The sequence below is a fragment of the Nyctibius grandis genome, chromosome 2, assembly GCF_013368605.1.
Source record: "Nyctibius grandis isolate bNycGra1 chromosome 2, bNycGra1.pri, whole genome shotgun sequence".
NCBI classification, from domain to species: domain Eukaryota; kingdom Metazoa; phylum Chordata; class Aves; order Nyctibiiformes; family Nyctibiidae; genus Nyctibius; species Nyctibius grandis.
The window spans coordinates 124,805,631-124,831,109 of NC_090659.1; the positions used below are offsets into that span (position 1 = coordinate 124,805,631).

Consider the following 25,479-nt stretch of genomic DNA (forward strand, 5'->3'; position numbering starts at 1 on the left):
CTAAAATTATACTTGTGTTCACTGTATTTGTGTTCACTGTTACAGCTAATATCCTGCTATTAATATAAAGAACATTATTTCAAATAAAACAATGCACTAGAGCATATTATTTCGGGAGCTATTCCTTCTGTCCAGTAAAAACAAATGGAAAGAAAGCTGCAATATGAAGGGTACTGAGTTTGGCTATGATGGAGCTTCCATACTATATAACATCATGCTCAGCAGTAAAAAACAGGGGTCAGTCTTTGCAAGGTAGCTGTTGCTCGGGGACTAGCTGAGCTGGGAGGTAGCGAGTGACTACCTTCACATCACTTCTGTGTTGTTCTCCTCCCTTGCTTTGTTTAATTTTGTTTTAATTTTTTTTTTTTGCTTTCAGTTATTAAACTGTCTTTATCTCAACCTACGAGTTTTTCCTCACTTTTGCTCTTCTGACTCTCTCCCACCCCACCAGTGCAGGGGGTACTGGCCAAAATAAATGCACCATGTGAAGCTACAGCAGTCATTCCCTATAAAGCTTTCTTCCCAAGTTTTGAAACATCCCAATTAAAAAAAAAAAAAAAAAAAATCATGGTTTTAAAGTGAGAAACAAACTATGATCTATTCTAAATAGAAACTATCAATTAATCAAAAAGTTAATCTTCCTTGGACTGAAGATCTTTGATGGGATGTCATTACCATGAGAATGGATTAAAACTGTAATACACACAAACATTATGACCTATGTTCATTTAACTATAGGCACAATCATATCACTATTTCCTTGAATCAAGGCATTTCAATCTAAAGCACCAAGTGCTAGCAGTATCATTTAAGAGGCTCAGTCAACAAAGGCAGCTTAAAATATTCAGCTCGTCAAGATTTAAATCTCTGAAGGTAACATGAATCTCTTCAATCAAACTTCAAAATACACCCTACAAATGCATTCATTTCCTTTCTTAGCATTCCATATTTTGTTCATCCAGATGTTTTGTTTCCATAAGAAAAAACTGTTTTCTCATTACCTGCTGGCCCAAGTACTTTAGCCCATCTAGATTGACCTTCCATTCAATCAAAAGCTGGAAGTGCTCCTTCTTGCCACCCCAGATCCTCACAACAAAACAAGAGACAGAGGTATCAAGACGATCAGGCATTATTCCAAAGTCCAGACTCCTCCATGTTGGATTCTGTAGGTATTCAAAGAGGGATAAAAACAACTCAAACAAGTTGAAAGTAGTCCTAAAATCTAGTGACAAATCAGAAAGTAGCAAAGTCCATGTCAAAGATTAAAAAAACCTTAAGAACAATGAACACCAGCCATTTCAGGGTTTACACAGAGATGAAGCCAACAGCCTCTGCTGCTTCCTTATTCTGTTTTCTAGAGAGAATTCCTAGGTTAAAAGCTACATGCTGTAAAGTATTTCAGAAACTCAAAGTGGGCTCTGCTTCCTTCCCTTACAAGATGCTAAAGAATCTACTAATTAAATTTAGCCAAATCAGGAACTTAAAAAGTGGAAGTAACATTCCTTTCCAAGTTATAATTCAGCTTCTGAAAACTAGGGTATAGCTTACATTGCAAAAGCTAAATTTAAAACGTTGATCTATTCCCCAATAATTAAGCTTGCATAATTTATTGGCAGGTTTGTTCACATTCTTCTTGACTGATGCTGATGGCAATCCTCAAATGTTGTCACTAAGAGCTCCTCTTCACTCCAACAGATCAGACTTGCATCTCAAGCTTTACAGAAGCAGCATATGTTAAGCTAAACCACAAATATCTATTCCACTAGTACTCAAGATTTGCACACATGAGGCATTCCAAGAACTTGCACTCACCTCTGATAACATCTAAATTAAGGATTTATGGGAACTGTTGTAATTGGCCCAAGCTGCAACCACACCAAGTCGATCCAACACCACCAGTGCCAAGAGCCAGATACCAGCTTTAGGACTTCCACAGGCCATAAATCACAGGATGTCCAAGTGCAGAAGTGGGAAAGTGCTTTTTACACATATCTCTCTCCTCTGCTGCACACAGAAATGGTAGCTCCTCCAAAACAAAAGGGAGGAACCCACCATCCCATGTAAGAACAAGCCTTTCCTTCTAGTGCTTAAGCAGCTTGGAACAGGCCAAGCATCTCTGAACTGGTATTGGGCAATTTAAAATAAGATACCTCTGAAAAGAAGGGAGGGGCAAAGTTACCCAGTAAGTATTACAGAAGGAATGCATTAATCAAGTTTTCCTCAGGAGAAGGGATATTTGGTAGCTCTTCAGACACAAGAATACCAGGTCATTAAAATACCCACAGATGATGTACGGAATTTGCTCAAGACATCTTTTATTTAGATTTTTGTCATTCCATCTCATATTCCCTTTGGTTAGATTCCCTTTTTGCTATTCATTTTCCTGATTTAGAATAGGCAGAATTCAACATTCTAAAGTCTCAGGGAACTTGTCTCTTGGACAAGTTAACAGCCCTGAGGATGTAGAAAGCTTTTCCTCCACTCAGGAAGTTTTCAAAGCATTTACAGCCCAGTGTGCTATAAATGGTACAGTTCTACCTTGTTAAAGCAGACATTAAAAAGTCTGTTTACCAAGTTTTCAAACTCCTTTACCCAACACTTGCAATATCCTACTCCCACAAAGAGACCTACCCCTTCTCAGTAGTAATAAACTGTTCAGTTCTGGTCCCTTCACTGATCTGAACTGGAAAATTTAGAAACTCCAAGACGTTTGCAAACCTCAGTTTCTTAAAGCTATTAGCGCTTCAAAGAATGTATGTGTTTAAATATGCAGGTACATTTTCCTTACTGTTCACCTATACAACGAGATGTTCAAAGAAATCAGTGGTATATTCTGCAACACAGTTTGACTCTGGCCCAGGTTGCCCAGAGAAGCTGTGGCTGCCCCCTCCCTGGCAGTGTTCAAGGCCAGGTTGGATGGGGCTGGGAGCAACCTGGTCTAGTGGAAGGTGTCCCTGCCCATGGCAGGGGGGTTGGAACTAGATGGTCTTTAAGGTCCCTTCCAACCCAAATCATTCTATGATTCTATGACTCTCCCTTCATTTTGAGTGTTGCAAGCAGGGTCTTTGCTTCTACACCAAGGTTGCACAGCGGGAGCTTCTAATCAGTCTGTACACCCAGCAAAGTAATACCCAAGTGCTCCTTGAATAAGCAATTCACAGACATTTACATAAAAGCAGCTATTTCTGTTGCTAACATCAGCAAGAACAGCAAAAAAAAAAAATGAACTGTAAACAAACCTGAGTTATTATGCATACAATACTCAGATACTGAAAGAAGTTAAGCCAGTAAAAATCCAGCTAACATTACCTTGCTTATTTGGTGTTCTCAATATTTAAAATGGATATATATTGTAAAGCTTCACCTGAGCACTGAAGGGTTTTCACATGAAAATGCCCTACCCTTGGAGCATTTATTCCTGTCTGCAGGAGTACCAACAGATCATAGCTCCACAGCTGTCAAAATGAACTTGCATTTCTACTATTTAATAACTCACTATTCCAACCCTTGTGAAAAGAATCTGAAAAGGAGGAGAAGACCGTGACGTTTCTACCAGAACTGAAGAGTGGAAATACACATTTAACCATTATGGTATTCAGCAGAGAAATCAATATACTGCAGTAACAACACAATTTTAAAAAGAAAAGTTTTTCCATATTGAAATAACTTACCAGAGAATTCTTGATCACCTCACTCTTATAAAATTCTAAAGAAAAATGAGTAAAAAAACACCTTTAGATTAGCTTAAACACTGATATAAATCTTAGTATTTGAAACAGAAAAAGCTAAAATAAGTAACACTCATGAAAGACAAATGCTAGTGGGTCTAGTTTATCAGTAACAGATTCATGAGAAAGACTTTAAAATGCTGTCATGCTTTTGACTAAAAGTACTCACTCACACTTAATTATTAGAAGTCATTATTTAAATTTAGCATTTCATCTCTATACCCAAGATAATCCTCAAGATTTACCGAGGCTTTGGTTTCTGGGGGAAGAACGTGCCCCAGTACTTTATAATATTTGGATGACATTTGCAAAGTGACTAGTTTGTCATACGACATCCTCCTGGAGGAGTGCAGCACGGGTAAACTAATTGCTCTGCTTTCCTGAAGAGCAAGGGTGACCTGTTCCAAATGCTTAGAAAGTGAACAGCCAAATCACCTCACAGAGATGCCAAGAACCCTGTATTTAAATGGAAAGAAGCAACAGCTGACACATGGACCTTGGCTTTCCCAGCCAAAGTAAGAGCTTAAAGTCTTTAGGTAGACAGCTCTGGAGGCTGGAATATAGATTTTGTACAATATCCCTCAGTCCATTGGAGCCCAAGGATAAAGCTTTGATGAACAGTCCCGTACACTAAATACCATAGAAACAGTGATCAGTTACAGGTTCAACCAACCACCACAAGGAAGTCCAGGTAGCAAGCTCAAGTTATGTATTCTTATTGTCTAAAACAGCGACCTTGAAAAAAGCTAAGGCTCAACTACACTAGCTGAAAATTAAAATTAGGAGAAAAACAAAACTCGCTTGCAAAACTACAACTGTTGATCATATCAAAAGGAGCATAAAATACTTTTAATAACATCTCTCCACCATGAAGAACTATACGTTGTAGTGGAAAGCAAAGCATTAAAGAGAAAAGAGACCTAACACTCAAACACAGCTATCAAAAGCAGAACAGATGCCTGGATGCTTCGTGTCATTGGCTGAGAATTCTATTTTTGGAAAACTTTGATGATAGTAAGTGCTGATTTATGCTCCATAAACTAACGGGTACACACAGAGCAGAACGCTCTCCCACACAGCAAGCAACTAATGCTCCAAAAGCTTTAACTCTTCTACGCTCCTGGAAGTTCCCAAATTTCTTAAACTATCAGTGGGGGCAGAGGAGAGCAACAACAAAAATAGGCTGATTTAACAGTACCAAATCTGTTAACTGGTTTGCTTCCTTGCCTGCTAACACTGAAAGCTTTTACGAAGTTCAAGAAACTAAAGAGCTCGTCTCCACTGTTAGTATACGCGATGCAAGCAATGGCAGCAGGTTGTCAAGGCCAAAAAAGGACAGAGAATTCATAACATAAGAATTCAAAGATTAACTAGCAAAAAAGTTGATGGCAAGCCTGGTTTACCTTTGTATATCTTGGCGTTATCACACAAGTGAAGAGTAAAGTACGTATCCAAGAGGCGATAACCATTCTTATTGATGATGTTACGTGCGGCGATATTCCGAAGATGACGAAGCCGGCGCTAAAAATAAGAAAAAGACCTAAATAGTTAAAAAGATTTCTTAAATTGAAATTGAACCCTTTCTTTTTTTTTTTTATTAAAGCATTTTAATGATTTCCAAAGCACCATTGTCAAAAAAATCCCAGCAAACACTCAATTTTCTTTGGCAGAAAGCTAGCGTGAACAATAAGCGTTCAGCAAAGCCATAGGAAACCGACTGAACAAGCCACAACTAGCACCTACGAGCTCAGATGAAGCAACACTGATATCCAAGACAAGCTATTCTTACTCATGTCCTATACATAATTTTTATTCCACATGTCTAAAAACACGCCAACTAGCCGAGCAGCTTCAAGCAAATATGTGACACTATTAGCATCAAACAGCAGCAGTGTCACCCAGGTGTTTTGCATCATCACACTGGGAACACTTCCTAGCCAAAGGTATTTTCAACAAGCACTACTGGACAAAGAGCTCCAACATAAACCATCACCTAATCCAGAGCCATAAGTAAGTGGCTGAACAAAGCTTCCGGAATTCACAGTAATCCTGAAAACTGCTGTAACAACCTTAAATAAAAGTAAAATACATCACAACGACATATCCAGATTTTCAGGGAAAATTAAGGGCACAGTCAAATTTGTGATGTCTGTCAGCTACCTTCTGCTTGGATAACCGAGTCCCTTTCTCTTGGATAACCGAGTCCCTTTCTCTTGGACTGCATACACTGGAATACGTCACTAAGATCTTCAGTTTAAGTGATTTCATCCAGCTCCAACACCTTTAATAGTTGTGGCTAAAATCCTCAGCTTCAAAGCCTCTGACAAATATTTAACATTACAGAATCAACCAGGTTGGAAGAGACCTCTGGGATCATCGAGTCCAACCGTTGCCCTGACACCACCATGGCAACTAGACCAGGGCACTAAGTGCCATGGCCAGGCTTTTCTTAAACACCTCCAGAGATGGTGACTCCACCACCTCCCTGGGCAGCCCCTTCCAATGGCTAATGACCCTTGCTGAGAAGAAATGCTTCCTAATGTCCAACCTGAACCTCCCCTGGCCAAGCTTGAGGCTGTGTCCTCTTGTCCTATCGCTAGTTGCCTGGGAGAAGAGGCCAATTCCCACTTCACTACAACCTCCCTAGCTTATAGTTACTAGCTTATTGTTAAATTTAACTAGTTAACAAAGCACGTTTGTAGGACTGTCCAGTCACTCTGAAATCACTGCTTAGCTGTGGTTCCTATTTTAACTTTGAAAACCCCTGCATGCTTCAAACAGACTACCATGAACTTCGCACTCAGCAAACTGACACTTCAAATATACAAAGTTCTCGCCAAATCCTTCAGTATCATATTCTACCAACAAATCTCTCAACCTACCAGGAGTCTAAACCTACCATCGGGGTGTTGACAAATGGCTCCCTGCCCTTTTTGGATCACCACAAACCACCACCAAGCCTCAAACAACTGGTTTAGTGCATCCTTTGACCACAGATTTCATTTTACAGCATACTACTTTTTCCCCAAAAGCTTGTTAATTTGTAAGTCTGGATCCACCTTAAAAGAAACACGCTCACATTGACCAAAAAAGCAGCTTTAAAATGCTTTTGAAACCAAAAGACAACTTTTCTGTTTGCAGTTTGTCCTAAAAGGCTTTTAACAAGAGTTGAAAGGCCATCATCTGTTTTGGAATCACACTGTGACACTTTATATCACTTAATATCACTTAAGTGATACATTAGTTTTCCTTCCTGGAAATATATGAGGAGTATTAAATTTCTGTTCATGTGACAGAGTCAAAACCATCAGTGGATTCATTCCTGCCAAGTCAATTTATGAGTTAGACTAAAAGCAGAATCTGAGATGGGATGCCCAGATACCTCTAGCATGTCCATGCAATACAAAATTAAAAAACAAAATAGTAACCTTCTAAGTTGCTTAATTGCAGAACTACATGGTCTTACTTTATTAGAAAATAGTATCAAAAATGTCAGCAGAAAGACTAAGCCTCACTTAAAAAAACTATATGGACCTCATACATTATTTAAAATCTAACCTTAAAGCTGTGTACTTCTGCTGTCCGTTTTTACAAGCAACTCAACCACCCCTTAAGAAAGGGCTTTGAACATACACTGTACTCTCTATAAAAATGATTTAAGGGTTTTATGTGCCGTCTCTCTCCCTTAATTAATTTCAGTAGCTTACAAATCAATCATCTACCACGCACATTTCCCCCTTCATTTTTTTATGTATTTATTTTTTTAAATCCCTTACAAACCAAGAATAGCCCACAGAGTATCTAACAAAGGGCAATTTTCTCCAAGTCTTTTTAGGATTGCAAACTAATTGTGTGACTGGTTTAAGTAGTGAGTTACAATGATGTAGCCCTTAAGCAAAGCAAAGTTTCTTGTCTTTCGCTATATGCAGTGAGGTTTGGAAAACGCTGTAGAGTCTCATAACCTACAGCTGCACCTCTGGACAAGAGCGGAGTTCTTATCTCCATGGTTTGACACTTTTTGCACCCTTCAAAGCCTGGAATTCATCCCAAAGTCTAAAGTCTCACTTCTCCCAAACCATTTGGAAGAGGAACATTAAATCTGGGGCTATGAGACCACAACACAGTTCAGGACTCAACATGCAACAGCTAATGAATGTCTATTTATATCACCAACTTCGTCATCACTTTCCTCCTCCCTCCTGTCCCATTACTTCTCCATTTAGCCTAGCTGATAGGAAACAAGTTTCCAATTACATGGCGAATTTTCTTGTCCAGGTTCTTTAGCATGAGGTCATGATGACAGAGGGACTTGAATCCAGAAAATAAACCTTCCCGTTTGCCCACTGCATCGTCGCTGACATTACACTGCATTATTCAGATTTCCTCAGAACTCTACAGAGGCAGCATTCAGAGTTAATTAACCTCCCCTGACTGAAGATAATAGGCTTTAACCAGGAGACCATCAGCTACAAAGACACATCCAAAAGATAAATCATAGAATCACAGAATCGTTTAGGTTGGAAAGGACCTTTAAGATCATCGAGTCCAACCGTTAACGCAGCACTGCCAAGGCCACCACTAACCCATGTCCCTCAGCACCACATCTACACAGCTTTTAAATCCCTTCAGGAATGGGGACTCCACCACTGCCCTGGGCAGCCTGTGCCAGTGCTTGACAGCCCTTTTGGGGAAGGGTTATTTTCCCTGATCTCCAATCTAAACCTCCCCTGGCACAACTTGAGGCCGTTTCCTCTCGTTCTATCACTTCTTACCTGGGAGAAGAGAGTAACACCCACCTCCTTATAACCTCCTTTCAGGCAGTTGTAGAGAGCAATAAGGTCTCCCCTGAGCCTCCTTTTCTCCAGAATAAACACCCCCAGTTCCCTCAATTCAAACAGGCTCTAAAATTCTTCATCAAGAGCTTGCAGCTGTTCTGTGACAAACCACAAGTATTATTTTGAGGGAATTTTCAAATCTCTAAGTGTTACCTCCTATGTGTTTCGTATCATTTTTGCTTGAGATGTTAGAATACACAAAACAAAAACCCCACTGTGTTGTAGTTCAGCTATCACCAGCACCAGCCAAATCGCCCTGATGCCAGTCCTCACTGCTTATTCTCACTGCTGCATCACCCTCCTCGTTTGTACCACCACAAATAAGCACTTGTGCAGCTGCTCAGTGAATCATGCCGGGGAACTGATCAGGATGAAAACTAACCACCTCTCTGTTTTGCTGGGTTAGTTTCACCAGATCAGTTCCTCAACATGGTTCACAATGTGGCTGTACAAGCAGCTGTGCTGATGAAAGAGGGGACAGTGCAGCAACAAGCAGCCCAAGGCAGACAGGGCCGCTTACGTGAAATTGCCAGCTTAAAATATGTGCGGAGCTACACAGAGCCTGGCACTTCTACAAGCAGAGTGAAAAGCGGTTCACCACGAGGTATGAGTGCATTTCAAACTGCAAAAGCAACTCTTTATGGAGAAATGACCCACAGAATCACAGAATCAACCAGGTTGGAAGAGACCTCTGGGATCATCGAGTCCAACCGTTGCCCTGACACCACCATGGCAACTAGACCATGGCACTAAGTGCCATGTCCAGGCTTTTCTTAAAGACTTCCAGAGATGGTGACTCCACCACCTCCCTGAGCAGCCCATTCCAATGTCTAATAACCCTTTCTGAGAAGAAATTCTTCCTAATGTCCAACCTGAACCACCCCCGGCGAAGCTTGAGGCTGTGTCCTCTTGTCCTATCGCTAGTTGCCCGGGAACAGCAACTAGCCCTACCGCAAGTTGCCTAAGTAGCTGCAAATAATTCTGAGACCTTTCATTTCCTTTTTCTTTTAGATGAAGTGGGAAAGAGTACTCACTTCTAATTAAGGATACGTTTTAGCTACTTGCTCTTTCTATAAAAGTATCAAGAAATCTTCATCACAAGGAGGGATCCCCACAGATGAGATGCTGTGCAACTAGAACAGCCATTCCAAAAAGCCCAGTTTAAAAATCAAAATACAAGTGCTAAAAAAAAAACATAATAAGTGTTTTGGCAGCCTCATGAGTCACGTAACTTAAAATAGGCCAGCTGTGTTTGCAAGCTGATAGTGCAGGATCTGCTTTCATAAAAAAGATAAGCAAAATATGCAGATGAGTAGAGATAATTCTCACCGCTATCTCCTCAAACAGTTGACAGTCTATCAGCAACACTGTGCTGAAGATTTCAGACACTACACCAGGCACCTTAGTAAGTTATTTGTCAGCAGAGCATTGGTTTAGGTAAGCTCTGACAAGCAGAACTGATACTATTAAAAAGGGTATTTACCTTTACCAACAGCTCTGAATGTCGTGCAGGCAGCCTGAACGATGGTGTGTCTGGATCACTGCTTAGCAGAGTAGCAGAGCAGGTTTAACAGCTCCTTCTAGGGGGTTTGTGACACACAAGTTATTTTGATGACCACAATTGTTCTAGTCCTTTGCACTTCCCAAGAAAGCCAATGAAGCAGTGAAATTGCATGGTAAGCCTCGTTATCATTTGATTTAATTGCCAGTCTAAGTTGTAACTGAGTAAAAGCAACACAGCAATTCTGCACTGATCTACATGAAAGAAATTAGCATTTCCTTCCACCTTGAAAATAAATGACTACAAAGCAGAAGAGATCCACCAGTTTTCCCTTAGAAGAAATCCTGAGTAGCAGCTTATATTTTAAAAACACTGCTGGAGGTAAAGATATCCCAGGCTACAAGCCTTCAGCTTCCCCAAAGATACACAGACAGGCTGATGAGGAAAGCTTTAGATGAGATCAGGAGAGCAGATCCTACCATCAGGTTTCACCCCTTACGCCTGCAGAGCCACAAAACTGGCTTCTGGAATTCAACAGCAGCATCTTGACAGAGCTGCAGTGAGACCATCCATGCTCAGCAATGACCAGCTTCTCTCAAAAGTCAGGGGTCTTTTTTTCTTATTGAAGAAAAGCACTCAGTTTTCATCATTCTAAAGAACTATTATCAGCTGTTTAATGTATCTAGTTCTCCCATTCAATGACTTTCTGGGAACCTCTCCAGATTTACCGCAGGTCATAAACAAGTCAGGCTGCTACAGAATAAAGTATTTTGATCAACATCCTTGTTAATACTTTGCTTTATCATCAGATGTTCCCAGAACTCTTCAGTCTACCAAGTCTTCTGAGGTTTAAAGGACTGAAACTGCACAGACCCTTCATGATTTAGTTCCCTCAATGCTAAGATACCATAATCTTTCACTACCTCTGCCTAAAATACCACCTTCTGCATCTAGACACTTGTTCCCATCCCATACAATGTTTTCTTCCGCATTTGTGCAGTCTCATGGTGAGGGTCAGAGAATTTATCCAAGCTACAGCTGGCAAAAAAAAAAAAAAGTTAATTTTAAGTTCCTCCAACTCAGCTCACTACAGCTACACAGATGTCCCCAGCACAAAAGCAGGGCTGAGCAGGCAGGAGTAGAAGGCGACAGTGGTTAATGGTGCAGTTTCTTGGTGTCTTAAACTTAACCAGACACCATGCTCTGCTTCCCTCTGGGCCTGAGAAACTGAAGTGACAAAGTTTCAGTTCACTTGGGTTTTTGTTGGGTTAAGTCTAACAATCTAAGTCTAAAAATCACTGCAGAGATGGCGAGTGGGGAGGAATGGAAGAAAAGGGAATAAGTGAAAAGAAGAGAGAGAAGTGCACTGTTAACAAAAGGTCTGCACTGTTCGTGGAACCACAAGAACAGCGACTACCTACAGCTGCCTAAAGTATTCGTGGAATTTCATAATTATTCGTTCAAGGTCACATAACAGGTAGCAAAACGAGCACAGAGAGTTCTGACTCCTATCTTAACCACTTTATTATTCTCATACAAGACTCTGATGACCCTGGGAAAAAAAAATAACAATGTAAGTATATCCAAGTTGGATGAGAACACAGCCAAACACCCTTCTTCTGTCTTTGCTACTGATTTACCACACTTACTAGCTCAGGCTCCAAGTATAAATTGTGAAGCTTAGGTCATTAATATAGGCAACAGCTAAGCCTTATTCTTTATCACACGGAGCCTATCATTTCATTAGCAGCTGAGATGATCTAATGGCTCACCGGTGGGAAAAGGGGGAGATCTGTCTTCTTTTTGTCCCACATCTGCCTCCTCCCGCCCTCTCCCCCCATTGCATGTCTGCCCTCTTTAGCACTGGCTCTTTCAGCAAAACTATTCAGGAATTCTTGCTCCCGGCAGAAACACGAGTACTTTGACACGTTAAATCAATTTGCAAACGTGTCAAAGGAGCATCTAAACTTAAGCAAGGCAGGCAGTTGAGTTTCTGCCAGCAACAGGCATCCAAGATGCTGTCATACAGCCCCTTCTGTGAAAACTCCTTCAAATGTTAATAAAAGAATGAGGGTGAGCCTACTGCATCCATGCCCATTTGAGATATTCTGTTGGAATAGTCTAATTTTAAAAGAACTTAGTAAATTTGAATACTTTTTTCAGAATGATGTTTAAATTCAATTGGCCAGGAAGAAATGTTTATAAATCTGTGGCTGGATTGGAAAAAGGCTTTTTTTCACAGAATCACAGAATGTCAGGGATTGGAAGGGACCTCGAAAGATCATCTAGTCCAATCCCCCTGCCGGAGCAGGATTACCCAGATCATGTCACACAGGAACGTGTCCAGGTGGGTTTTGAATGTCTCCAGAGAAGGAGACTCCACAACCTCTCTGGGCAGCCTGTGCCAGTGTTCAGTCACCCTCACTGTAAAGAAGTTTTTCCTCATATTTATGTGGAACCTCCTGTGTTCCAGCTTGCACCCATTGCCCCTTGTCCTGTCAAGGGATGTCACTGAGAAGAGCCTGGCTCCATCCTCATGACACTTGCCCTTTACATATTTATGAACATTAATGAGGTCACCCCTCAGTCTCCTCTTCTCTAAGCTAAAGAGACCCAGCTCCCTCAGCCTCTCCTCAGAAGGGAGATGTTCCACTCCCTTAATCATCTTCGTGGCTCTGCGCTGGACTCTCTCTAGCAGTTCCCTGTCCTTCTTGAACTGAGGGGCCCAGAACTGGACACAATATTCCATGCGTGGCCTCACCAGGGCAGAGTAGAGGGGGAGGAGAACCTCTCTTGACCTACTAACCCCACCCCTTCTAATACACCCCAGGATGCCATTGGCCTTCTTGGCCACAAGGGCACATTGCTGGCTCATGGTCCCCACACCACCACCCCTGCATTCCTGGTGACATCCCATATAACCCATGTAAAGTGGAAAGGATCTTACAGGTTCAAGAGGGTATTTGTGATTCAACAAAGAATGAGTAGAGGAGGGAAAAAAAAGAAAAAAAACACCTTCCTTTTGCTTGAAGTGTAAATACAAGGGTAAAACCAGTGCAAGAAGGCTGGGAAACCATCTTGTACAAAGTCGAAATTTACAGAAATTACTTTAAAAGCCCAAAGTTGTCAAAAGCAAATCACCGCTCAGGGCTCTCACAAAGGCCTGATTACCTGAAAAGCAATCATTTTGTCTCCTGAAGACATACTGTACAGGCCTTTCAACGCTGGCTACAATTTCAGCACCAATTCTCCTTACTTAGCCTTTAACAGAGCATCCTACCTATCAGATGGTTTTTAACATAAACACCAAGACATAGTCGTCATCTCTGGACACCATCTCTGATTTTCAGACTGCTGCCCTCCTCCTGATTGTTTCGGGGGAGAATATTTCATACATTCTTTTCAGGTCAGGATCAGCTCTGACCTCTGTACAAGCTGGGACATATTCTGGTTTTACCTGACTTTCACAAGAGTTTCCTAGCTCGCTTGCTTTATGACCCACAGTAGCTCTGGAAGAATTTAAGCAAAATCCTTCCAACTATTCCAGCATTAAAGCAGGGTGCAAAGATTAGTTAGCAACACCGTTACTACGGCAAATCTAGTTGTTTCAAACTTAACCAAACTGAGCTTGCAAGGTCAGGGGTGTGGGTCTCTGAATACTTGTCATAATTAAGTCACAGAAACACAGGGCTCTGTGTGCTTTGTAGCTCATAGAAGTCAGGCTGGTGGTTTTTTTCTCTTCTTAAAAAGCATAAAAGCTCTAGCTTTAAAAAAAAAACAAACCTCTATCAACATAAGAACTGTATTTAGCCAACATGAGCATTATTTATTATCACAGCACTGCTCTACACCTCTTTATTACAACCTCCTACTTCCTCAGATCTTCACTAACTACTTGCTTTCAGCTATCTGTACCAGTTTGAATATTAAGTAGCAATCATCTGATGTGAGTTCTTGGAAGTTAAATGGTAAAAAAGAATTCAGACTTAATTAAATTTTACATAAGTTTTCAAGCTGCCTTGTTTTCCAATTTGATACACTCCACTACATAAATAAAAAGGTCCCTCACCGAATGTTTGGGTCAAGTCTACTGCAGTACGCAAAGCTCTGAATATCAAAGGAACGTACAGTGGGAAGCTGAGATACTATTCAGATGTGTTGTTACTTCAAAACACAGGAAGGACAAGAGAATGCTTGTACTCCAATTTACACGCTTGCTAGGAAGATTTATTTAGAAGTTCTGTAATTAAACAGTTTTCCACAGTTCAGCTTTTGACAGCTCATAGTCAAGAGAATCACACGTGATCTCAGATTTACTTCAGAAGCAAAGCAGAAGCATTTGATATGCAATTTTGCACGATATAACATAAAGAATTTTTGGAATTCTATTTTAATGTCCTTCCAGCACATACTTGAAGCCCTCAAAGCTACACAACCATCATTAGTTCAATGAATCGCTTGTGGATCTCCTTATAATTGCAGCCCCTTCGTATCTCGATTTCCTCACACCAAGTGATGGGATTCAAAATCAGTTCAGTAACTCATTTCCCTTTCTAAGATTTAACTACTTTCTGGCAACAGTCTTTCAAAAGTTATGGCTGCCATGAATCCTACCTGAGGCCAACACCAGTTCAAAGATGCATGGTAGGAATGTAACTGCATTTTTTCCTGTGAAGATGCAACACACACACATACAACACTTTATTCCCTGACATTCCTAAAGATTTAATGCAAGGAATGAGACATATTGAATCTCTGCAGCATGATTTACCCAGACTAAACGGCCACAAGAAAAGTCAAAACTACTTTCACCAAGACAGGCTCAAAGTTTTCACAGACATGCAATTGTGGATTTTAGTTTACACACAGAATCACAGAATCAACCAGGTTGGAAGAGACCTCTGGGATCATCAAGTCCAACATTGCCCTGACACCACCATGGCAACTAGACCAGGGCACTAAGTGCCATGGCCAGTCTTTTCTTAAACACCTCCAGACATGGTGACTCCACCACCTCCCTGGGCAGCCCCTTCCAATGGCTAATGACGTTTGCAGAGAAGAAATGCTTCCTAATGTCCAACCTGAACCTCCCCTGGCCAAGCCTGAGGCTGTGTCCTCTTGTCCTGTCGCTAGTTGCCTGGGAGAAGAGGTCGACTCCCACTTCACTACAACCTCCCTTCAGGTAGTACAGTTCCTTAAATCAAGGTGCTTCCTTTCCTTCACACTTATGGGCATCTGAAAGGCTTTTAAAAGGTTCACTTTAGACAGAAAACACTTATGAAACTGTCACTTGAACATATGAAGGCTCAATACAGGTTTCTAATCATCCATACTCCACCACAACTACTCTTGTTTCTGAGAGTTTCAAATGGAAGATGTGGTCCAAAAGGCATCAAGTCTTCCCTAATTCATACAGGGAGAAAGTGAAAGAGGAAGTATAAGGAACATCTCTATATTTGACATGGCCCATGTAGAACTATTATTATTCTACAGCTACTTGAATGCAAAACAGCCCTTCATTAGCTCAACTCAGAGTTAAAGAATGCAACATGTGCAGACAATGTTGTATCTAACAAAATATGTCAGTATGGCACAACCTGGTTCTTTAATGCTAATTAAAACAGCAACAGTAGTAGTAGAAAATAATTAAGATAGCTAATTACATAATAACTGAAAAAAAAAATAAGACTACTACATATTACTCTTAAAAAGTACTCTTAAAAACTTGTCCTTTAGTCTCCCTTACACCCTCTCTCACTAGCTTGCCCACTAAACTCTTTCCTGACTAAATAACTGAATTTACACTGAGGAACAACTCAGAACTCAACTTCTACCTCAAAGCAATAATGTAAACATCTGGTAACTGTTCAGCAGGAGCAAGAAATCTTCTCTTTGTACATCATAACCACATGCAGAAAAATCTACACTGCTATTTTAGAGCTCAAAACCAATAAGGCAACCAAGACCAAAACTGATATTCAATACAAGCCCAGAGCGTTCACGCTCTTCACTAATTTTCTGCATCCTCGTCCTTCTTTCCACACCCAAAATTTGTGCTCATCTCTGCAGAAAGACTGAAACAGCCAGTTGTTTAAAACATAAGGTAGGGGACAGGTACAGGACACATGGGTATTCAATCGTAGGATACAAACAGGATAGCTGGTTAGGTGTGACAAAACAAGACTCAAAACCTAGAACTTACTTAAATGTAACGTTAGCAGGAAGGGTTCAAAAGCAAAATCATAAGCCCATGCACAGACTTCGGCAAATCAAGTTCCTTCTGTGTATTGTTTCAACAGCTGTGTTTGGTTATGGTCACTACATCAAGAGCGACAGACCAAGTGAGCTGGCAAACACCACAGCTCTGAAGAATAAAAACTGTCAGCACAGCCTAAAAAATTGCTCTAAACTGGGGTTACGAAAATCTTACATGCACTGACCGCTGGCCAGACAAAGAGCCTCTTGCTAGGTGTTTAGAAAAGATACAAATAACAAGGAACTGACTATACAGTCTTTCCATCTTTAACCAAGACCTTTTAGCTAGAAATACCATCTTACCTTATGGATGTTTTCCTCTGAGTTTGTCTAAATAAATATTTACTCACTTGCAAGATTAAAGACCAAAACTATAACTGCTTCTTTGACATACCATGGGAACTACGCCATGGGGTAGAAAAGAGAGCATTGGGGTGCAAGTCCCACCTCATTAATAACACACAGGAGCAGTTCAGAGAAGTCCCTTAAGCCTCTTAACATCACCTTGGGCAAGAGAGCATTAGTCCATATTAGCTGTGAGAATGACCTGGGAATGGCAATGTAGCAATGGAAAACAAGATGATGCTCAGAAAGAAGGACCCAAAAAGTAAACAGGGCCTTATGGAATAAAGCATCAACAAAATCAAAGCAAAGGCACTTTTGACTTTAAAGAGCCACGTCATTTTACGTCTGCACCAAGCTGCACAAGCAAACACATACGCTGATTAATAACCTGAAGCATATTAATGTTTATCATGTTACTGGATGACAAATCAAGTACAAACCAGTAAGCCTCTCTTCATAAATAAGAAATGAGTCTTTAGTTACCAGCTACCAAGACCTTTCCTTCACTCAATTAAGAATATTCCCTAACCCCCTACAGATCTCCTGAATACAGCACCAAAACTGATTTACTACAGCTTTCTGACAGAATAGTCTCTAACTTATGGACAGATCATTCAGTCTGCAAAACACACTTGCATTCCTTAGGGGGAAAAAAAGAACAGTACACTGCAGAGAGCAAAAATCTAGTCCCAGATTAACCCAACCTCTTGGGCTAATATTACAATTTTACAGTAACTTTAACAACTATTTCCTCCTAGTTGTCTCTAACAAACACTAGACATTGATACGGCTGGCCATGGATACAACTGTCTAAGATCACTAGATCAACACTCACATTGTGGTGTTGTACTGGAGCAGCACTTCCCTCCCCACCCGGCGTTCAAAGACAGTGAATGTCTAAGAGAAGTGAAAGCAATATTCAAATACGACACTTTCCATCCACTATTCTGATTTCCCTCAGCATATTTAGTAGGAAAGAGGAAGTAAAATATTTAAGAGTCAGTCCTTGTTTTCATATTACTCAGCGGAATACACAGCAATAGCTATACAAAATTATTTCAAAAAAAGATGCTCTTTTCGCACTGGTTTAGTTGAAAAACTAGTTCACATGTAGCCCTGAGCCCGTACAGTAGCTTTCTTCACTTCTCCCACATACAAGACTTCTCAAACTCATTTGCTAGTGCACTTTGAATCACCCATTTCTGTCCTGTTACCCATGTTGTTGCATACATCTTTAAAGAAAGTAACTATGACATTTTAACCTTGTTCTAATTCACAGAATCACAGAATCAATCAGGTTGGAAGAGACCTCTGGGATCATCGAGTCCAACCATTGCCCTGACACCACCATGTCAACTAGACCAGGGCACTAAGTGCCATGTCCAGTCTTTTCTTAAACACATCCAGAGATGGTGACTCCACCACCTCCCTGGGCAGTCCATTCCAATGTCTAATGACCCTTTCTGAAAAGAAGTTCTTCCTAATGTCCAACCTGAACCTCCCCTGGTGAAGCTTGAGGCTGTGTCCTCTTGTCCTATCACCAGTTGCCCGGGAGAAGAGGCCGACTCCCACTTCACTACAACCTCCCTTCAGGTAGCTGTCAAAAAGGTCACCTCTGAGCCTCCTCTTCTCCAGGCTAAACACCCCCAGCTCCCTCAGCCGTTCCTCGTAGGTCAGACCCTCCAGACCCTTCCCCAGCTTGGTCGCCCTCCTCTGGACTCGCTCCAACACCTCAACATCTTTCTTGAAGTGCGGGGCCCAGAACTGAACACAGGATTCAAGGTGTGGCCTCACCAGTGCCGAGTACAGAGGGACGATCACTTCCCCAGACCGGCTGGCTACACTATTCCTCAAGTATCTAAACATATACCCAAGGTACTGGATCACACTGGATTGTCACTTTCAACTGCTGAAAACATGGGTTTATTTATTATTGGAATCCAGAAGTACTTTTTCTTTTTTTCCTGAGAAGTTCTTTCCAGAAATACTTTCAAAAGAAAGAAACATCTTTTGCTTTAAAGTTCACTTCACTCATGACTTCCATTGCTTTGCGTCCTGAGTTCAAACAGTGTGGCAATGCAAATTTCTGAAGCGTGTACATTATTACAATAATAATTGTAATTATTAATTATAATTAATAAAATGGCAGAAGCTCAGAGACTGTTAAATGTTCACTATATATCATTTCTTTAAATGTAGCTCAATGGAACAATTTCTCATACAAGAAATGTTACAGAATGGTCATCAATGAGATATTCAGATCTCATCAACAACTTCACATTTCTTTACAGGAAGGACCACGGAATAAGAGTATAAACCTGAAAAGGACCTTCACAGTCTTTGAATTCAATCCCTTTGTTACGGGCAACCAGTTTATGGAAGGTGAACACGAAACCACGCTGTAATGTTTAATGTAGATTTGGGGGGATTTTCTTCCTACCACTTAGGGGTCTGCTCTGAAACTTTGCTTGGTTGACAAAAGTTTTTCAATTCCTAAATAAGATTTTCATCTTTGGTGTTCAAAACAAAGGACCCTTCCCTGCCAAACTGGTTTAGGACAGGGATAACCCATTGTTTGAGCAGCGGTGGGATGGGAGAAAACATATCCTGGCCACATGATACTTCAACTCAGCTCCTGGAAATGCCAACATGCATTTAATGAAACCAACACACATCTAGTCTGACAAATCTGTATCAGCACCGAGTATAAAGAACTGTGATGCTCTGCAGGTTGCTGAAGTTCTGAGTGCAAGGAAGCCTCGCGTGGCTTATCATGGAACCAGTTCGTGTCCCTTGCCCTTATCACCTCAAACCTCTGTCCCGCACTAGGTGAGCTAAACTGCTCCCAGAGTTAAGCTAACATGGAAGCCACAGCAGACATGTTTGCTAAGCGTTGCTCTCGGGCTCCTAAAAACCCACCAAACTCCAACTGGTTCTTTATGAATCCCAGTCTCAAAGTGAACAGAGGCTACAGAGCGTCCTTAGGAAGTTTCAGTAACTGTTTGTTCTGTTTTGCTCTGCCCTGAACACCTACTTCTGATGTCTGTGGCTGAAAGGTCATCGCTGCTCCTTTCCACAGAAAATTTCACGATCTGACAAGAGACGACTATGAACTGAAAGATATAGAAAATATTGGGTCACCCGGACTTTAGTCTAATACTACCCACGGCTGTGCATAGCAGCAGAGTTAACCCCTTCCCTTCCTACCACCACGTTCCTATTCACCAAAGCATATCTAACTCCCTCACATGCAGCCTCCCACGCAATACATGCAAAGTCTTTGAGCACCTCATCTTGGAAACCCACCCTGGACATCACTACACAGGGCATACTGAACTGGGATTGACTGACACTGAACTGGAACTAAAACTTGTGATGGAAAAGACCTAATTCCATGTACATGTGTATCCCCTCGTATCTGTAATATCTAGGTTTTTTTCCCCCCCTGTTACCCAGACTATCTCCAGTGAGCAGAAAATTGCTTACATCAAGATATCAATAATACAGGTCTAAGAGTTGAACAGCTTCCTGGGGAAAAAAACAGATATAGATGGAAGTGGTCCATGGTCCCATTATAAGACTGCCTTATGTACAGTCTAAACATCACATATTGTTTTCCCTCTATATTTTGGAAGTAAGACATAGATGACCTTCAGAAGAAAGCTTCTTGCAACTGAGCATCAATCACGCCAGTGGAAATCAGCAACATGAGCAGATCAAACTTTTTAGCTTACAACTGGCAAGTACTGGTGGACATTTTTCTCATTTTCTAAAATGGTTCTAGCCCTTATTTCTGAGGGATTCTCCTCTGCTCCACCCAAAACCAGTCATACCTATAGTTTATTCATGCCCTGGTTAGCCATCTAGACAAGAGGGATGCTTCAGTCTATAGACACGGATCTGACTGAATGCCTGAACCACAGACTGACTGGAAATCATGTGTTTAAAAAAAAAGCACAAGTTCTTTTTCTTCCTTACAACTCCCTAAGGAGCTGCACTCCTAAGTGAGTTGCACTCACTACAAACTGTGCATCAGTACAGCTGTTTGTACAACAGTACACACAGCTCAGGTTCAAGCTTGCAGGTCTTCAAACACTATCCCACCGTTCATTAAAAGCTTCAGTGTCCCTAACGTTGGAATTGATAGTAAAAGCTTCTCAATTTCAGCACGAACGAGAAGTTTGAAGTGCTGGAGGCAATGGTTCTGGAGTTCATGAAGATGTGCTTTCCTGTCTCTAGACAACCACACATGACATCTGTTTTGGTCAGCAATTAGCACAGTAACATTCAACAGATCATTTGACTGCAGCATGACTGGCTCTCTATGTTAAGACTGCATTTTTTTTGTCCAATCTCTTCCATCTAGAATGTAAGAGTCTGAAAGGTTTGGCTCCCCCACCCCCCATTGCTTTGAACTACTTATAACGACAGGACTGAGAAGTTTGGTTTGAGCATTTAGAAATCAGTAAGTTATCATGACACTCCTGGCTTTCTTGCCTTGAGCAACTAGGAAGAAAGAATGCTAAAGAATCTCTGCTTTTAAAGTGAAATTATTTCACGATGCGTTTTCAGTTCTGTTAGACTCACTCAGCAAAAGAAAACTATATCCTGGCAAAATTACTTAGGGATACAAATTGGAATTTTATGCCTAACCAGATGCATTTCTTTACAGCCACATCCTCTATTTCTCCCACATAAAATGTGGGATACAACAGCAAAATGCATTCTTAGGCCAGGTCGTCCTGCCACCAATGAATTAAAGAACAGACAGACACAAGCGTGGTTCATACTGGCAAAAGGTTTTGGACATGACTTCTCACTCCTGCAAATGCGTCAGTAGAAGGAGCTTTGTTTTCTAATCAATGTGAATTTCACTGGCACAATTAAATCTAGACTAAACCCAAATTACACTTTCAACATTTCAGTCGTTAAAAAGTCACTTCAGTCATTAAAAGCACTCACCTTAAGTTTACATTTGAGAATTTGGTCTTTAGAGAGATTTATAGCCATGACTCAGACCATCTTACTCTCATCCTTATAGTCAAAAAATGCAGCACTGGGTGTCCTAGAGAAAATTGCCTACTAAAACAAATCACCAAGTTGATTTCTGTGCTGGCAGGCAGCAAACAGTTACCTTGCATTATGTAGCACCACACTTGGATCAGCCAGATTTCTGCGTTACAGAAGCGGTACGACAGACTGGCACGACTTTTCCATTCTTTTTCATGATTCTGCAGTAAAATATCTCCAGGGTGATAGCCCCTTCAAGGTATCTTGCAATTCAGTAACAGACTTTTAAGCTCAGATAATACAGCAAAAGAGGATGATTTGTTATCAGTGTACTTGACCGTAGTTTCAGAGCTTCTTGATTTGGTTGTAAGCACTGACACAGCATACAGATGCCTCAGCTCATGGTCCTTATATTTGCAGAGCACACAGCAAAACAATACCTCAGACTTTGTCACAGCCTTACACTTGCTACAATTAACATTTCTTCAGCACCCATACAAGCATCCTATATGGCTTAAACTAAATATTTACTCTACTGGAGATGATTCAGTTTCTGCTCTGACAAACTCCTACAAATGTTTCTGCTCCTAGAAAAAAAAAAAGACTGGTTTGGTCTCACTTTCAGAAATTAAGTCCAATGACTAATAACTAAGGCTTCTCCCCACAGCGTTCACTTGGTTCTTGCACAAGCCTGGGAAAGAACAAAACTAAAAATCCAGCAGGGAGAAGGCCATACTTATCTCCTGAACGATTTGCTGCTCCCTGTGAAGTTCATCCAAAGTAGTGCTCATGTTTATGTTCATTAACATAGAACAGACCCACATTTTAGAGTAAGTACTTGCTCTCAAATTAGAGAGAGCAAGGGTCAATACTTGCACAGCTCCAGTGGCCAAGAGCCATCTCCATTCCCTCACTTTGCCCCTAAGTGGATGTCTGGTAAATCATGTTTATCTGAGGAGAAGTTATATTTTCATTTCAAGTTGACATCTATCGATTTTTCTCCAGTAACTCTTCATTTTCACACCTGGTAACACAGAGCTCAAGTAACTCAGATCATGTGTCTACTTAATAACATCGACTGCACCAAGGCAACAAATCAAAACTTCAAGCACAGACTCACATCTTGCAGTATTTCTAAAGAAAAGCAGGCTTGTGCTAAGTAATTATTCCCCCTGCCACCGTCACTGCTTAAGCCGACTAGACCAGTACAATAAAAGTCACTGCATGCAAGAGGGGAAAGGGCACAGACTTAGTCTGATACAGATTGCTAAATCCTCACGCAGTGCCTAGACTTCCTCGCTTAACCTTGCTCCTAATGCTCTCCAAAATTAAAACGTGGGACGGTTGCCCAGTAAACCAAAAGCCAACTATCAGCAAACAGGAAAAGCAGAGTTAGCTGAAGGAAGGATGTGATGGGGAGGGAACATTTCACCACCTTTCAGAATACACGGTACATTTTATCCATGCTATCACCATTAAGACACACCGCAGGAGAGAAGAACGCACCCCAACTGCTCCCACCTCACCAGTTACCCAAGCTTAAAGCCAATTTATCTCTGTGTTATCTACGCTGCGACTCCCACCTTCAGTTTGCACCCAGCACCTCTGTGGGCACAGAAGCAGCCACTCATGGAGAGGGACCCCCTGTCCCAGGACTCTCCAGTACTGGCAGGAGAGAGGCACAGACCGCTGCCCCCATGCAAAGGGGGCCTCACCCTCTTGTCTTCCTATCAGCCCAAGAGAAGGGTGCTCAGCACCCCTTGCCTCAGGGACCCTCCTTCCATCTGCTCAGGGACTCTGCCTCATGCACCCCCATACCTCAGGGAACCCCTCCTTACACGCCAAGGAGGGCCCCCGCTCCCCCTCACCTCCAGGTGCCCACACCTCAGGGAACATCCCCCTTCACCTCAGGGCACCCCCACACCTCAGGGAACATCCCCCCTTCACCTCAGGGCACCCCACATCTCAGGGCACCGCCACAGCTCAGTGAGCACCCCCCTTCACCTCAGGGCACCCCCACACCTCAGGGAACATCCCCCTTCACCTCAGGGATCACCTCTCTTACCTTACCCCACACCTCAGGGAAAACTTCCCTTCACCTCATGGCACCCCCACACCTCAGGGAGCACCCCCCCTTCATCTCACATCACTCCACGTCTCAGGGCACCCCCACACCTCAAAGAGCATCCCCCCTTTACCTCAGGGCACCCCACAGCTCAGGGAGCACCCCCCTTCCCTTCACCCCACACCTCAGGGAACACCACCCCTTCACCTCAGGGCACCCCACACCTCAGGGCACCCCACACCTCAGGGATCACCCCCCTTCACCCCACGTCACCCCACACCTCAGGGATCACCACCCCTACGCCTCACGGCACCCCCACACCGCAGGACAGCCCGCTCCCAGCTGAGGGCCGCCTCCGCGCCGCCCTTCCCCCGAGGCCCCGCCGTACCTGCTGCGAGGGCAGCTCCACATGCAAGGCGCGGGTGGCGGAGCCCGGGGGTAAAGCGGCGGGGCCGGCGGCCGAGCTCATCCTCACGGCAGGGCAATGGCCTGAGCCCCGCGGGCCGTTCCCCCCGCGCCGCCGCCGCCGGGCACGCAGGGGTTAATGGCGGCAGCAGCACCGGCCCGCGCCGCTCGCTACGGAGCCATATTACCGCAGTGCTGGGGGGCGGGCGGCGGGGGGCGGGAGGGAGGGAGCGTCCCGCTCGCTCATTGGCCCTCGCTCCACAGAGGCGGGAGCCCGGGTGCGTGATTGAGACGCTACTGGCTGAAACGAACGCCAATCAACGCACCCCGCCGCGGCCTCTGTCAAACCGTTGGAACGGGAGCCGGAGCCGATTGGAGCGCCGACTTCCGGAAGGCGGGACGACGCTGAAGGAGCAGCTGATGATTGGAGGAAAGCGGTTTTGATTGACATCGCTCGTCCTCCGTCACGTGTCGGAGGGGAGCTGTTTTTATCACGTGGTGGGACGGAAATATTTTGCTGGGTGGAAGCGGGGGGGGCGCTGTCGCCATGGCAACGGGGAGCGGCCTGGCCCCGCCGCGGCCCGGGCCTTGCTGGGGGGCGCTGGGGGCGGCCGGGACCGGGGACCGCGAGAGGCGGCGGCCCCTGGGCCGGGCCCTCACGGTGCGGCAGCAGGCCCGGCATCACGCCAGCCTGCCCTGCCTGTAGGCCAGCCTGCCCCACATCGCGTCCACCTGCCTCGTGTCGCGCCAGCCTGCCCCACAACAGGCCAGCCTGCCCCACATCGTGTCAGCCAGCCCTACACCACCCCAACCTGCCCCACACCACCCCAGCCTGCCCCACACAGAATCACAGAATGGTTAAGGGTTGGAAGGGGCCTCTGGAGATCATCCAGTCCAACCCCCTGCCAAAGCAGGGTCACCCAGAGCACGTTGCACAGGGTCGCGTCCAGGCGCCTTTTGAATATCTCCAGAGAAGGAGACTCCCCACCCTCCCTGGGCAGCCTGTGCCAGTGCTCTGGCACCCTCACAGCAAAGAAGTTTTTCCTCATATTCAGATGGAACTTCCCGTGTTTCAGTTTGTGCCCATTGCCCCTTGTCCTGTCGCTGGGCACCACTGAGAAGAGTCTGGCCCCATCCCCTTGACACCCACCCCTAAGGTATTTGTAAGCGTTGATAAGATGCCCCCTCAGTCTGTTCTTCTCCAGGCTGAACAGACCCAGCTCCCTCAGCCCCTCCTCGTAGCAGAGATGCTCCAGTTCCCTGATCATCTCCGTACCCCTCCTCTGGACTCTCTCCAGTAGTTCCTTGTCTTTCTTGAACTGGGGGGCCCAGAAC

General features: G+C 43.2%; 1 protein-coding gene across 2 annotated transcripts in view; it reads right to left on the reverse strand.

Annotated features, from left to right (window-relative positions):
• UVRAG (UV radiation resistance associated) overlaps positions 1 to 24,324 on the reverse strand; it is a 115,609-nt gene extending 91,285 nt beyond the window's left edge. The window contains exons 1-4 of one of the 2 annotated variants that reach the window (XM_068395242.1): positions 24,128 to 24,324; positions 5,132 to 5,249; positions 3,672 to 3,706; positions 1,002 to 1,163 (exon numbers count right to left, since the gene is read on the reverse strand). In XM_068395242.1, coding sequence (XP_068251343.1) covers positions 1,002 to 1,163; positions 3,672 to 3,706; positions 5,132 to 5,249; positions 24,128 to 24,208 — 396 coding nt within the window. In that variant the 5' untranslated portion in view covers positions 24,209 to 24,324. Of the gene's footprint in view, positions 1 to 1,001; positions 1,164 to 1,812; positions 1,855 to 3,671; positions 3,707 to 5,131; positions 5,250 to 24,127 lie in introns of those variants that run through there. The other variant, XM_068395243.1, reaches the window with a different exon arrangement.
• Positions 24,325 to 25,479: the final 1,155 nt, after the last annotated feature.